At 37.0% G+C, this 15881-nt stretch overlaps 1 protein-coding gene across 2 annotated transcripts in view; it reads left to right on the top strand.

Moving 5' to 3' along the window:
- The window catches only part of PROS1 (protein S), a 218026-nt gene that overhangs the window by 157445 nt on the left and 44700 nt on the right, over positions 1 to 15881 (top strand). The window contains exons 2-3 of one of the 2 annotated variants that reach the window (XM_069475050.1): positions 11391 to 11548; positions 14840 to 14864. In XM_069475050.1, the coding sequence (XP_069331151.1) occupies positions 11391 to 11548; positions 14840 to 14864 (183 nt within the window). The remainder of the gene's footprint in view (positions 1 to 11390; positions 11549 to 14839; positions 14865 to 15881) is intronic. The other variant, XM_069475051.1, reaches the window with a different exon arrangement.

Here is a 15881-nt window from a genome sequence, read left to right as displayed (position 1 = left end):
ATTCCTCTGGTGTTGATCCTTTTGGCTTTGACTCTCATGTTTTTTATATATTTGAAATTTTGCTCTAGGTTCCAGGAAATTTCTTCAATTTTTTCTTTCAACGCTTCTGTTTTGACAATCATATTGTAAATTTCTTGATTTTTTTTTTAATTTTAATTTTTTTTCTTTCTTTCTTTCGTTCTTTTTTTTTTTTTTTTTTTTTGAGAGACAGGGTCTCAGTCTGTTGCCCACGCTGGAGTGTAGCGGTATCATCATAGCTCACTGTAATCTGAAACTTCTGGGTTCAAGCAGTCCTCTTGCCTGAGCCTCCCCCAGTAGCTGGGACTACAGGCATGCACCACCATGCCCAGCTAATTTTTAAATTTTTTGTAGATGTGGGGTCTCCCCATGTTGCTCAGGCTGGTCTCTAACTCTTGGCCTCAAGGGATCCTCCTGCCTCAGGGGCCTCCCAAAGTGTTAGAAATTATAGGCCTAAGCCACTGCACCCAGCCTTAAAAATTTTTTCTTAGAGTCAAATTCTCACTATGTTGCCTGCGCTGATCTCAAACTCTTGCCCTCAAGCAATCCTCCCACCTCGGCCTCTCAAAGTGCTGGGATTACAGGCGTAAGCCACCGCACCTGGCCCTTTTCTACCATATTTCTGATGATTCTTGGTTGTCTCCTTATACTTAAGTGACAGTACTGAGTTGCTTTTAGATGGCAGATATGGGTTTCTTCTGCTTTTGTGTGTATTGATCTGGTTTCCTGCTAGTCTTTCTTTTAAAGGGGAGTTATCAGGTAGTTCTTATACATTTATTAATTGGTCTGTTTATACAATGAATGTTTACTGGGCCCTCTCTGAATATACTACTTAATATACATTGGAATGGGGAAACCAGTGTCACTGATGGACTTTCAGATCAATCCCCTTGCTTCTAGTTGCCTTTCTCCCACCCTCCTGCTAATGCCATATTAAAGTCTTTCTGAGGCTTCTTTAGGCAAAGTGTTTCTTACTTCCACTGTACTTCTGAGTGTGTATATTGGATCAAGTCTTCCTTTCCTTTGCTTATTCATGGACAGATTTTCATCAGCTTTCCAGCTTGGAGAATTTGTTGAAATCCCTGTATATAACTATGACCCTTTCCATGTTCTCAACTATTGTGAGTTATTCCTCTTTTAAAAATTCTCTATCACTTTAATGTAGCCTTAGAAGGAGAACACATAAATACTCTCTGCCATCATTAACCATAAGCATCACTTTCTATGTCTTTAAAGAGCAGCTAAAAATAACCACGAACTTTCTTGTCTTATGCATTGGTCTGCTCAGGCTGCTATAACAAAATACCACAGACTGTGTGGCTTAAACCAGCAGTCCTCAACCTTTTTGGCACCAGGGACCAGTTTCATAGAAGACAATTTTTCCATGGTCTGGGGCAGGAGGGAGGGGGAGGTGGGGGATGGTTTGGGGATGATTCGAGCACATTACATTTATTATGCAGTCCAACCTCTCTGCTAATGACAATCTGCATTTTCAGCTGCTCCCCAGCACTAGCAACATTGCCTCAGCTCCACCTCAGATCATCAGGCATTAGATTCTCATAAGAAGCGTGCAGCCTAGATCCCTCACATGCGCAGTTTACAGTAGGGTTCACGCTCCTCTGAGAATGTAATGCCACCACTGACCTGACAGGAGGTGGAGCTTATGTGGTGATGCCAGGGATGGGGAGTGGCTGTAAATACAGATGAAGCTTCACTTGCTTGCCTGCCACTCACCTCCTGCTGTGTGGCCTGGTTCCTAACAGTCCAGGGACTGGTACCGATCTGTGGCCTGGAGGTTGGGGACTGAAGGCTTAAACCATAGAAATTTATTTTCTCACCCTTCTGGAGGCTGGAAAGCACAACCTCAAAGTCCTGGCCAATTCACTTTCTGGTGAAGGCTCTTTTCTTGGGCTTGCTGCTTGTTACCTTCTCACTGTATACTCCTGTGACCTTTCCTCGTCATGTGTGCACAAGTAGAGAGAGTAAGCACAAGACTCCATGATCTAGATCTCTTATGTCTCTTTGTCTCTTCTTATAAGCACACTGATCCTATGCAATCAGACCCCCACATTTATATTCCATTTAGAGATAGTTATTTCCTTAAAAGGGCCTGTCTCCAAATACAGCCACACTGGGGGTTAGGGTTGCAACATACGAATTTCTGGGAGATAAAAGCGTTTAGTCTATAACATTCTCCTCCTGGCTCACCCAAATTTATGTTTTTCTCACATGCAAAATACATTCATTTTACCCCAACAGTCTCAAAAGTCTTAACTCATTCTGGTATAAAAGTCTGAAGTCCAAAGTGTCATCTAAATATCTAAATCAGTATGGGTGGAACTCAAGGTACAATTCACCTAGAGGCAAAATTCCTTTCCATTTATGAACCTATGAATGCAGACAAGTTATGTGCTTCTAAAATACAGCGGTGGGATTGGCATAAAATAGACATTCACATTCTAAAAAGGAGAAATTGGAAGGAAAAAAGAGGTCCCAAGCAAGTCCAAAACCAGCAAGGCAAATTCCATTAGATCTTAGGACTTGAGAATAATCTTCTTTAGCGCTATACTCTGCTCCCCGGGCCCACTGGTGGTGGTCCTGCCTTTGGGACCCACTGGAGTGGTGGCCCCACCCCCACTGCTGGGTGGGGGTGCTGCCTCCAAGGTTCCGCTGGGGGCCTTACCTCCAAGGCCATGGGCAGCCTGGCCTGTTGAAACTCGTGAGCTCTACCCTCTGAAACCAAGGAAGGAGCAGCCCTGCTTCTAAGCCTGTAGTGAGAGTAGCTACCATGATGATCTCTGAATCACTTTCAGCATCATTTTCCCCCTTTCTTAAAGAATAAGCATATTTGAAGCCTCCCTCATTTCATCTCATTTTGTTTGCTTTCTTTGGTCCCAGCTAGCAGTGTTTCTGCTAGTACAATCCCATTTCTATTCCTGGCTTCTGCTGAGATGTCTGATTAATCTGTGGCTCACACCCATATTAATCTCCTTATTAAATGGTTGTTCAGCCACACCCTTAGTTTCTCTTCAAAACAGCCTTCCTCATTTTTTACAAGATGGATAGGCTGAGAATTTTCTAAATCTTCAAGTACTGGTTTCTTTTTGTTTAGTAATTCCTCTTCAATTCATCTCTTTCCTCTCATACTTTTCTCTAAGCAATAAGAAAGATTCAATCCACACCTTCCATACTTCGTTTAGAAATCTCCTCTGCTAAACATCCTATCTTTTTCACTGGTAAGTTCTACCTTCTAAAAAACAACTAGAACACAATTCAGCCAAGTTGTTTGGAACTTTATAACAAGAATAGCCTTTCTTCCAATTCTCAGTAATGTGTTCCTCATTTCTCTCTGAGACTTTACCATAATGGTCCTTAATATCCGTATTTCTACAAACATTCTGTTTATGATCATTTATGTATTCTCTGAGTAGATCTAGGCTTTCAGCTCTCTTATTTTCTTTCTGAGCCCTCACCAGAATTGCCTTTAACATCCATATTTCTATTCATACCAACATTCCCTTCACCACAATCTAGGCTTTTCCTAGCATATACCTCAAAACTATTCCAGCTTCTATCTATAACCCAATTCCAAAGCCATGCATACATTTTTAGGTATTGTTAAAGCAACACCCAACTTCTTTTTTTTTTTCTTTTTTTTTTTTTTTATTTCATCTTATTGTTATGGGGGATACAGACTTGCAGGTTACATACGTTGCCCATGTACCGCCTTTCCCCCCAAGTCAGAGCTCCAGGCGTGTCTGTTCCCCAGATAGTGCGCGTTGCACCCGTCATGTAGGTATATATCCCTCCCTTCCCCACCCCCCTTCCTGAGTCAGCACCTTCAAACGTTACCATTCCCCAAACGGTGCGGTGCGCAATGCACTCATTGTGTAGGCATACACCCATCCCCTCCCCCACCCCCCACCTCAGTCTGATATCCGATTGGTGCCATTCCCAGATGTGTATTTAGGTGATGATCAGGGAAACCAATTTTCTGGTGAGCACATGTGATGCTTGTTTTTCCATTCTTGGGATACTTCACTTAATATAATGGGTTCCAACTCTCTCCAGGAGAACCATAGAGATGTCGAATCTTCATTATTTCTTATAGCTGAGTAATATTCCATGGTGTACATATAACACAGCTTACTAATCCAATCATGTATTGATGGGCATTTGGGTTGTTTCCACCCAAATTCTTAATACCAGAATCTGTATTAGTATATTTGGGCTGCTATAACAAAATATCACAGATGGTATGGTTTAAATCATAGAAATTCATTTTCTTACAGTTCTGGAAGTGGGAAAGTCCAAGGTTCAGGCCAATTCATTTTCTGGATAAAGCTCTCTTCCTGCCTTGAAGATGACTGCCTTCTCATTATGTCCTCATGTGGCCTTCCTTTGTGCATGTGTGTCAAGGGAGAGAGAGACAGAGAGAGAGGAGGGAAGAAGGGAGGAGGAGGAGAGAGAGAGAGAGAGAGAGAGAGATTTCTGTATTTCTATCTGGTGCCTCTTCTTATAAGGGCACTAATCCTATTGATTATGGCCCTACCCTTATGACCTCATTTAACCTTAATTACTTTCTTTAAGGGCCCATCACCAAATACAGCCACACTAGGTGTTAGGACTTCAACATATGAATTTCGGGGGGAGAGGGCACAAATATTCAGTCCATAGTACCCTGTCAAATAGAACACAAATGCTTATTTTATTATTTTGCTTACTGTGGAAGAAGATAGATAAGTTTTTCATTTTGTCTGTGGCTGCCTCTTTTTTTCAAAATGTGGACCTGAGTTTCTATGTGTTAAATACACCTTTCCTTATTGCTTGTTTTATTTTCCTTCTTTTCCCCAATTCTTTATCCCAGTCATATTCTCTCCTTTCCTTAATAAGTTATGACTTTATTTCATTGATTTAGACTGTGTCTTATGGCCTTTTTTTGGATATTCAACAGGAAATTATGAGAGGCTGGTAGAAACAGTATTAAATTATAAACACCCATTCAATGATATACCAATATTCCAAATAATCTCACTTCCACATAAGCACTTTAAAAAATAAATAGTTCCTCAAGAGTCAAAAGGGAAGCCATTGAGATCTGGAATCCTTGTAAGCCTCTAAGCACACTTCAGACTTGTTTATTCTAGAGATCTAAGGGATATTGCAAGAAGTGGGATGTTGCAGAATTAGGCCAGTTTTTTTTACTGTTGCTTTTAAAAATGTCTGTGAACAGTTTGTCTTTGCTTTTCCAAACATAAATACAGACCCGGGCCAGAGAACTAATAATATTGATGCCATTGTAACAAAATAGGTCAAATAGAACAGAAACAAAACATTTTCTGTGCAGTAACCCCTTGGTACATGACGTCAAAATCAGATGGTGTTTTGGTGTCCTAGTGGGTAGGAGATAAAAAAGACAAGGAAAGCTGACTATGTAAATATCTTGCTGCACACCATGAAAGAACCCTCCTGGTGTAGCCTCAGGGAGTTCATCCAGTTTGCAATGTAGTAGTCAGGAGAAAAAAAGGGATTATAGAAAATTCCCTCTTTATACCTTGCCAAAATCTGAACTCTTGAATCCCTTCAAATGAAGTATCTTTATTTATCACTCACCAAGAGCAAACAAGTCAAATAAAAGAAATGGCCGATGTAAATGTTTTTCTGGGTAGAAAGCTGTCCTATCTTTTAGGTAGAGAGAGATATTTGTTGTTTTGGAGGGAATAACTAATATGTACTGTTTTCTCTATCTATGACCAAATCAAAGGTTTTATTCTCTGGAGACAATGGCCCAGTGATTTTTTTTCTTTTTTCTTTTTTGTCCTAGAATTAGGACTGTATGTTAAAGTTATAATTAAATCTTGGAGTAAGGAGAGATTTCACTTCTGTTGTGGCTTAGCAGTTCAGGCATTGTTTCCCTACTCATTTATTGATCTGTTCCCGATTGGGGTCAATGGTCACATTTTTTTTAATGCCACCGGTGGCTTTCCAACTTCTAAATAAATACCAGCCCTTACTTCTCTAATCCAAATGTTTTAGAACTCACCTTTGTATCATTTCCTCTTTTTCTGCCCTTTTAGTTTTCTGGATTTAAATCCTTATTCTGACCCATCTTTTATGATCTTGGACTCTCTGAAAGTATTTCTAATCAGCATATTTATTGCTTAGTCCTCTTGAAGGACTGAGCCATGGTTCATCTTCACAGAATATTTTTTAACCATTTCTAACCCTTAATACAATAATATGAGAGGAAAGAGTTGTTCAGTAGCATAATCTTCAATACGAACCAAAATGTGAAATTTAGAGAAAAGCAAGTGTAATAGTTCTTTTTTTAAAAGAAAAATAAAAGCTTTTTTTTAAAAAATGGAAGCATAACATACATATACACATAGCATTTTTTCCTGAAAGCTAAGCTTTTCTAAAAATTGGTAATAATTATATAGTATGGTGAATGATTACTTAAAAATCTATCCTTGGGTTTTTCTTAATCCTCACAACCTTCACATTTTTTAATTTCTCCTTTCTCCCAATTGGAAATCTTCTGTGGTAGAAATATTTATAAAAAGAATTAAAATATTCTTACAGTTAATTAATATGTGATTATATTAAATAAAATTTATAATATTCATCCATATGTTTTCTTATTATTAACTAAAAGTTTTCTTTATATTTGATAAAATTTCATTTTCTCAGGCTTTGTTTGAAGAAGACATGCCATTTCAACAGTTGAGACATGTGAGGCACAATTATATCTCAAAGTAGTAGCTGCTTGTTCTCTCTGTTTGTATGGTGAAAGCCATTTTCCCTCACCTCATCCAACACTGAAGCCCAAAGATGAAAACACTCTGCCAGCCCAAATGCTAGCCAAAGATTCTCTTCTCAGACACATTTTTTCAGGGCCAATTTTTTATTCTTAGAATGCCAAATAAAAAGAGCCTGGGGAAAGCAGAGACAAAGTATAACTTAAAAGATGAGCTTTTGGAGGGAGGAATGTGAGAGCCATCTATGCAAAAGACAAGGGAGCAAAATGGAAGCATTTCAGAGGATGAGCTGTCCTAAAGCCTGGACCCTCCTCCATCTGCCACCCCACCCTTATCTGACTGATCAGTGTTGAACAACCTGCAGATCCATGGTTCTGCCCTCCCTGAACCCAGAGTAGCAAGTTTTTATGCCTAAATGGGGAAGGGGACCCGAGGAAAGGACTCCCCTTGGCCAAGTTGGAAGCGAACTGAGTAGTGGGGAATCTGCCCACGAGCAGAGGCAATGCTAACCCCACTGTCCTTATTACAGTTGCTCTTAGGAAACCAATAACAATAAATTACTTTTTTGGAGATAAGACAATCAAATTTACACTCAAAAAGCAAAGATTTACCCCCACTGAAGGGAACATGTGAAGGCTGTGAAGACAATTTCAAAAAAGAACTCTAGTTAATGTTTGAACAATGGTTCCATTATTGTCATAATTTTCCCACCTGCTATGGTCACTATTTTGAAGAATGACTCAGATTAAGTTCAAAACTCAAGCTGACTCAGACATACTTCTTATCTGAAGAGACTCATAACTTGAAATTATAACCTAAAATTTGGAATCTGAATGTAACACTTTGCAAGCAACATAGTTGGTTTAAACAAGGACTTCCTTGAGATACTTCTTAATACAAAGAAGTGAAACAAATGATGAGACAGTGGTAATATAAAAAGAGAACAGGTTTTGGAGGCTGGCTGGGCTGTGTTCTCAACTGTGGGAACTTGGTAAGATTAACTCAACTTTTCTGAGTTGCAGGCTATTCATCGAAAATGGAAAATTATGATCTGCTTAGAAGAAAAGTTGTGAGTAGAGTTAAAGCAGATACTGCAAAGTAGTTTTTATGTGCTTATATGTCATGGTTATTATTATCATAAATAGTGGAACTTTTTAGACATTCCTGCAATGCCAGTAGGGTGGGTATTTTTGGGCAAAAGAGCTTTGAGCCAACTGGTAAAAGCACTCCTAACCACATACTTTTCTCATCCTACAGTCCTGTAGTTCTTAATTTGGATCTGTGATATCATATTTGTATCTTTCTGTCAAAAAGCAGTGGACTCCCTCAAAAGCCACTCTGTAGATGGATGGGTTTATTTTATAAAGGACAGCAAATGTCTTATTTAAGACACCAAACTTATACACTGCACAACCACAAAATTTAGTTTTTAAACATTTAAATCAGCTTGTAGCAGCAGTGCAAGAACAGTCTGGGCTGTGGCAGCAGAAGTTGAAGTCATGGCAGGACAAGCAGTTAAAAAGTTTCTTCTGCTTTTCACCAAGTATTGGTTGAACAAAGTGCAGCTGAAACTGTAAGCAAAGCAGGCAGCATACTTACAGAAAAATCTCAAGGAAAAGTATTGCAAGCAACAGTAGTAGCTCTTTGGTCAGGCCCCAAAGGAAAGGGTGGAGAGATTCAGTCAGTTGGTATGAAAGTTGGAGATAAAATTCTTCTCCCAGAATATGGGCCGGGCGCGGTGGCTCACGCCTGTAATCCTAGCACTCTGGGAGGCCGAGGCGGGTGGATCACTCGAGGTCAGGAGTTCGAGACCAGCCTGAGCAAGAGTGAGACCCCGTCTCTACTAAAAATAGAAAGAAATTATATGGACAACTAAAATATATATATACAAAAAATTAGCCGGGCATGGTGGCGCATGCCTGTAGTCCCAGCTACTCGGGAGGCTGAGGCAGGAGGATCGCTTGAGCCCAGGAGTTTGAGGTTGCTGTGAGCTAGGCTGAAGCCATGGCACTCACTCTAGCCCGGGCAACAGAGTGAGACTCTGTCTCAAAAAAAAAAAAAAAAAAAAAAAAAGAATATGGAGGCACCAAAGTAGTTCTAGACCACAAGGATTATTTTTTATTTAGAGGTGTTGACATTCTTGGAAAGTATTTATTTCAAATCACTATTGAAATCTCATCAACGTGAAGCTGCCCATTCCATTGAAGTTCTGAAATCTTTCATCCAGTAAAAAATTTCCATGTCTCCCTTTTATAATAAAGTAGTGATCTCTAAACTAATGAAATCCAATGTCTCTAAAATTTAGTTCCACTATACTGATGTAAACATTCCAAATAAAGCTATATAAATGGAAAAAAATTAAATCAAGTACATCATGGACGTTTGTGTGGCACAATATACAGAAGAAAAGAGCAATGGACTAAGATAATGGGTATATTTGAATCCTATTAGCACAACTTGCTAGCTCTGTGACATTGAAAATTGTGTCACTTCTTTCAGCTTCATTTTCTCGAATAAGAAAATGTGGGTGATAATTCTATCCTATTGTTTCTTTCATCATGTGAAGATCAAATGAAATAATATACACTTTAAAAATTATTAAGTATCATGCCACTTTAAAGCATTGTTGGGCTGAACCTAGGTGAAATAAAACATAAACATCCAAATTTGATGCAAATATTTAGACAAAATTACTTCTTTATTGTTAGCATAATTATTCTTTAGGTCAAAGGTATAACAATTTTCCCTTTCGATATTCCTCTCATGAATGGAGACAATAAAAGTCCCTATTTTCTGAGAAGCAGCAAACGGATGGGGTGCAGGTCTGAGTGCCAGGGTGACTGTGATCTAGTCCTAGTTTTGTTGCTGATTAACTTTATAATTATGGGCAAATATACTGCATGCTCTTTACCTGAGTTTCATTATCTTTAAATAATGGAGGTTATTATGTTTCCTTTTATAAACTTAGGTGGTCATTGCTTTAAACCACCAACTTGGTTCTACCTGGGTGGTTGAGAATTTCCCCTTTCACAAACATGAATGTAGTCTGTGTTATTATACCTGGTCTGTGTCCTTTACTGGGGGCCCTTGTAGAGAAAGAGATATTCTTAAATATAAATATTAAGCCCTTAATTCCATAACTTAATATTTTGTATGGAAGAAATGCCAAGAAGTAAATGTTTATGGTGGTTTTTTCCCAAAGTTCACTTGACCTTGATTTTTTTGTTATTGAATCAATGTATTCATCATTTCATGATGTTTTTTGCTATTGATGTTATCGTTCAAGTATTATTGTTTTCCCCAGAATCATATATTTGCTACTCTTCCCATGTAGCTGGGACTACAGGCATGTGCCACCATGCCTGACTAATTTTTCTATTTTTGGTAGAGACTGGCTCTCACTCTTGCTCAGGCTGGTCTCGAACTCTTGAGCTCAGTGATCCTGCTGCCTTGGCCTCCCAGAGTGCTAGGATTACAGGCAGGAGCCACAACACCCGGCTGCCGCCATTCCCCTCTTAATAGATATTTAGGTTGTTTCTAATTTTTTGATCTTACAAACAATCTGTCAGTAAACATTCTATACATGTCTTTTCCAGCACACATGCATATGTGTAGGACATAGTTGGAAGCAAAGTTGCTGAGTTGAAGATTGTGTGTGCTTTAAATCTTACCAAATTATCTTCAAATAATGCTTGCCCATTTATATTCCCACCACCAGTGTAACAAAAATACATGTTTCCCTTTATTCTCATCAATAATTGTTATCAGTCTTTTAAATTTTTGCAAATCTAATAGATAAAAATCTAATTAAAAATGTATTGAACATTGTATGTTTGTCAGCTTTTTTCTCTGTAGTGATAGTTTATATGATTTTGTTTATACTTTCGTTTATATTTTGTTTATATTGTTTAGATGATTTTGTATATAACCTTGCACACATTTATTTATTGTTTGGCTTATTGTTTGTTTTTATTTTGCAAAAGTAGATCATAAATTCTGTATGTAATTTTTTTTCTGTTCTATATGATGCAAGCATTTCTCTCCAATTTGTTGCTTGATATTGAACTTTCTTATATTGTTTTGGTTGTTCTTGGACTTGTTAAAAGTTTTTATGAAGTCAAAGTTACCAATTTTTTCTCCCTGCCTTTTGTATTTTGTACTTTGCATAATGTCATTTGTTCATGAATTTTTATTTTCCTGTTTGTATGAATAATCAAATGTTGTAGCTTATCTAGTACCTCTCAAATAGCTGATTGGACTGTACTCCCACATTTGTGTATCTCCACAAAGATCACAGAAATTTCCCATGAAAATTGAGAAAGTTTATTACTTTTGCTTTAAAAGATGGTGTGACTATGACTTTTGACATAGGCATTTTAGCATGATGTTTTTTCCATTGCAATCATAAGGTAAACATTGCATATCATCTGGTGTGTTTGACTTCAAGCATGAATAATTTGTAACTCTTCTTTTTTTTTTTTAATTTCAGCTCATTATGGGGTTACAAAAGTTCAGGTTATATATATTGCCCATAACTCTTCTTATTTAATAAAATAATATATTTTAGTTGAGGAAATGGAAGATTTATTCATATAAACTTATTTTTTCCTTTAGTTTTGTCAAAAAAACATGCTTCACAAGTCCTGGTTAGGAAACGTCGTGCAAATAGTTTGCTTGAAGAAACCAAACAGGGTAATCTTGAAAGAGAATGTATTGAAGAACTATGCAATAAAGAAGAAGCCAGGGAGATCTTTGAAAATGACCCTGAGACGGTAAGAATCCATGAAAATTATCAATTCTGCATGCCTAGACATACACTTACAGATTGAGCATTTACAGCTTGAGTTCCTTTGCATTCCATTTTAAAGTTGATGATTTTGTACATCACCTTCCAGACGTAACCACTTCCATTTCAGGGCGTGCCATCAGAGGAAGGTGGGCTTGTCACAAAGATACTATTGCCAATAATAATCTGTTCTGACCAAAGTGTAATTCAATTATACTTCATTATCAGCAAATAGTATTCACCTTGTGGTCTGTAAATATTTTCTCCCACCAGAATTTGGTAGTGTGAGGGAGATGGGAGAGGACGTCTCAAGTATAATGTGCGTGTATGTGTATGTTTGTGCGTGCACACACATATTTGGATTGTTATCACTATGCTTTGTTCAATCTCTCTATTGGCATTTATTTTTATTTTTATTATTTATTATTTATTTATTTATTTATTTTTTGAGACAGAGTCTCACTCTTTTGCCTGGGCTAGAGTGCTGTGGCGTCAGCCTAGCTCACAGCAACCTCAAACTCCTGGGCTCAAGCCATCCTCCTGCCTCAGCCTCCCGAGTAGCTGGGACTACAGGCATGGGCCACCATGCCCAGCTAATTTTTTCTATATATATTTTTCGTTGTACATATAATTTCTTTCTATTTTAGTAGAGATAGGGTCTTGCTCTTGCTCAGGCTGGTCTCAAACTCCTGAGCTCAAAGGATCCACCCGCCTCAGCCTCCCAGAGTGCGAGGATTACAGGTGTGAGCCACCGTGCCTGGCCTGGCATTTATTTTTAACTAGGCTTTAGAAAACAGGGCTATCTAATCCAGAGCTTGGTACATAGCAGATACTCAGTGAATGCCTAATGCAGAATTCATTACTGTGTACTGTGTACACTGAGTAAACTTTATTACATGTACCCTTGGAAAGCTTTCTGAGCCTACTTCATATAAGCAATAATCCCTAGGATTAGAATTTATACCTTCAGTGTATGAAATTTTCCAAGTTTGTCAAGAAAAATCTAATCACATGGACCCCTAAATATCATACAGAAATATGGGACCCCCTAGACCTTATCTTTAGATCTCGTAATTATCCTAGGGGAGTTTGAGGTTTTAGTGAGCTATTATGACACCATTGCACTCTAGCCAGGGCAACAGAGCAAGACTCTGTCCAAAAAAAAAAAGAAAAGAAAAAAATAATGTGAGGGGGCCCTTGAGAATTCTAATCAGATAACCTTCAGGGTCACCTCTGATATTTTTCCTGAGACGAACTGTATAACCTAGAGCAAAAGAGGGAGAACCTATATACAAAGTACCTCCCATACTTCTGCCATGGCTCCCAGGACCATGAGAATAGATGAGGGATAATGAGCAAGAGCCATTTGTTTATGGTTAGAATATTTGTCCAAATCAGTAGCAACTTGTTCTCTGGGGCTGCTAGTTAATCCTTTTTACCTCCACCTGTTCTAATAGGTTAAAAGGGAATTTATCCCAAGGTATTCAAAGATTAATTATTACTACTCTCCAGAATTAAATGAAATGTTTCTCTCAATGGTTGGTTGCTTTTGTGGCTATACAATTGATGGGACAAAGATATTTTATTCCACACAATATGGTAGAATACTTTTCTTACATAGGAAACATATATATAATGTATATCTACCTGATATACATATTATATATGTGTTTTCGACATATTTTGTATTTCCATAATAAAAAGGAATGTGCATATTGTATAGTAAAAATTATAAATTTCCATAATGAAAAGGAATACAGTGCATATATAATAGTGTGTATGTGTGTATATGTGTGTGTATATATATATATATATTTTGTTATATATGTTGTCTTCCTTTTTATTATGGAAATTTTAAATATCAAAGTAGAGAGAAAAATGTAATAAATTTACCTATGCCTGGTTCAACAATTACCAACCATCTGCCATCCTTGTTTTGCCCATTTTTTATCCCATGCATTCTAACTTTTGTTTTGTTTTTCTGGAATATTTTAAGGCCTGGCTGCATGCCCAAGATATCATATTATTACATCACCCATAAATTCTAACATTGTAGATATGTTCGTAGAAAGTAGCCTCTAAGTAGCAGAAGGAGAAGTGAGGGAGAAGACTGCAATGGAGAGACGAACAGATAGTGAAGAAGGAAAACTCCTTTATGCACATCCTCCCCTCCACTAACTCTAACATTGGTCTCATTGACAGAAAAGAAAGAGATGACAGAGAGAGCAGGACAAAAAATGGGAGAAATGAAATGAAAGAAAAAAATTGTTAATGTTTATCATTTTCTACCCTACTCCAAACACTCCCTGACCACATCCCTGATACCCTAGTGCACATTTCCAATCTTCATCCTGTTGCTTACCTCTCCACTGTCCCTAATATATTCCTTTCACCATCACATCATCACCTTTTGAAGCCATTTGTTGCTGCTTTTCCTCCTGGCTTTTCTTCTGTAGAAGACAATATTGTTGTCTGAATTACTTGGTAGGAGATTTCATTCTTATAAATCAGTAAGTAAGCATTGGTTGTATAGGTTTATATGTGTGAGGACAAAAGAATGAGGATGTTGACTCTGTACTAGATGAAGATATGTTCTGTACTTACTAAGCTGTAAAATTAAGCACAATATGTTTTTCTGCAGAAATTCTGGTTTCTCATGAGGTGTTCTTGTGCTGTTAATGTTACATGTTAGATACATTATGAATGCTTTTGTGGACCAGCCTGGGAAATTACTGTCAGAAATTTCTAACATTTTTCTTCCTTTGGTAAGGTACATTCCTTAGTCCAAATTACTGATTTACAGACAAACTTTCAGTACACAACCAATTTATAAATAAAGTATTACATAGACATAAGATGCTACAAAATAAATGTCCACTTTAATTAACTGTTATTCAACATTGAATCTGGTGTGGGTAATCATCATGACATAAAGTATGTCAAATGAGTATTCATTATAGAAAAATTAAAGTATTTACAAAAAGGGGGCATATATGATTATATTTAATGTCTTAAATAGAACTTGTTTTCAGATTAGAAGCTTTTGAAACGTGATTTAAGTGATTAATATTGCCTTAAACCCAAGCATCTTATTGGTTTAACTTTTTTACTTCTCTTGGTATATTTTACTATAGAAAAAATACGATATTATGTGAAAATGACAGTTATATGTAATTTATATGCAGTTTAATGTAAAAACACATTATAAAATTAAGTTTTAACTTTTTAATGAAATTTAGGTTTGCTAATATATATTTTTTCTTTTTTCTCTTTCTAGGATAATTTTTATCCAAAATACTTAGGTAAGTTCAAAGCATCTTAATCACATAATCATACAATAGAAGGGAACTTATTTATTTATTTATTTATTTTTTAAATTTGATAATAAACAGCTTTATTTTTTATTTAGATATAACTCACACCCATATAATTCACCCACTTAAAATATATAATTCAGTGGTTTTTAGTCTATTCAGAGTTGTGCAAACATAACCACAGTCAACTTTAGAACATTTTCACCCCCAAAAGAAACTCTGTATCCTTTAGCCATCTAACTCCAACTCTCCAGCATTCCCCTGACTTGTCCCACACCACCCCTTCATGTACCCTCTGTCCCCCTTTCCCACTCCCAGCCCTAGGCAGCCTTCAATCTACTATCTTAGAAGGGAACTTAGATATGTTCAAGTCTAACTCTCTACCCATATATTCCATCCAATGTAATTTCATTATACTTGGGAGTGAGATTTCATTTTATATGCAATTTTGTTGTTCTTTTATTTAAATACATGCATACTAATTTGGAATAATTATTTTATTATCATGTGGCATTATGATTTTCGGTTTTTTCATTCTTGTATCCTTCGCATAGAGTCATCAGGCTTAATGTTCAGTTGTATTTAGGTACCAAGACATTTTTTGTAAGTATATGAATTTTCATGAGTTATCTTTTAATGAAAGGAAAGATCTCCAAACTCTTCAGAGATTATGACATAAATAATTATCATTTAAATATTTATAGAAATCATTAACAGCTTCTCTCTTTACAACCCCATTTCATCAGTTCCTGCAGTATCCTATCCATGTTCTGTTTTTAGGTATGATTCTGGGCTCTCAAGGAGTGAGGTAGTATTTCCAAACTCAAATAGATTAGACGATTTCAATTAAATATCAATCAAAGGTAACAAGGCTCCAGTTTGCTTTAAGCAAATAGAGAAATGTTTTATATTCATAGTCCTTGAGAGAATTGTTGGCATTTCCAAAAATAAAAGTGGAGAATAATTTGTACATCTCTCTCTGATGGGATTCTCTGTAGGCACAGA

Source organism: Eulemur rufifrons, chromosome 7, assembly GCF_041146395.1.
Source record: "Eulemur rufifrons isolate Redbay chromosome 7, OSU_ERuf_1, whole genome shotgun sequence".
Lineage (NCBI taxonomy): Eukaryota > Metazoa > Chordata > Mammalia > Primates > Lemuridae > Eulemur > Eulemur rufifrons.
This window is presented reverse-complemented; position numbering and strand designations above follow the sequence as displayed.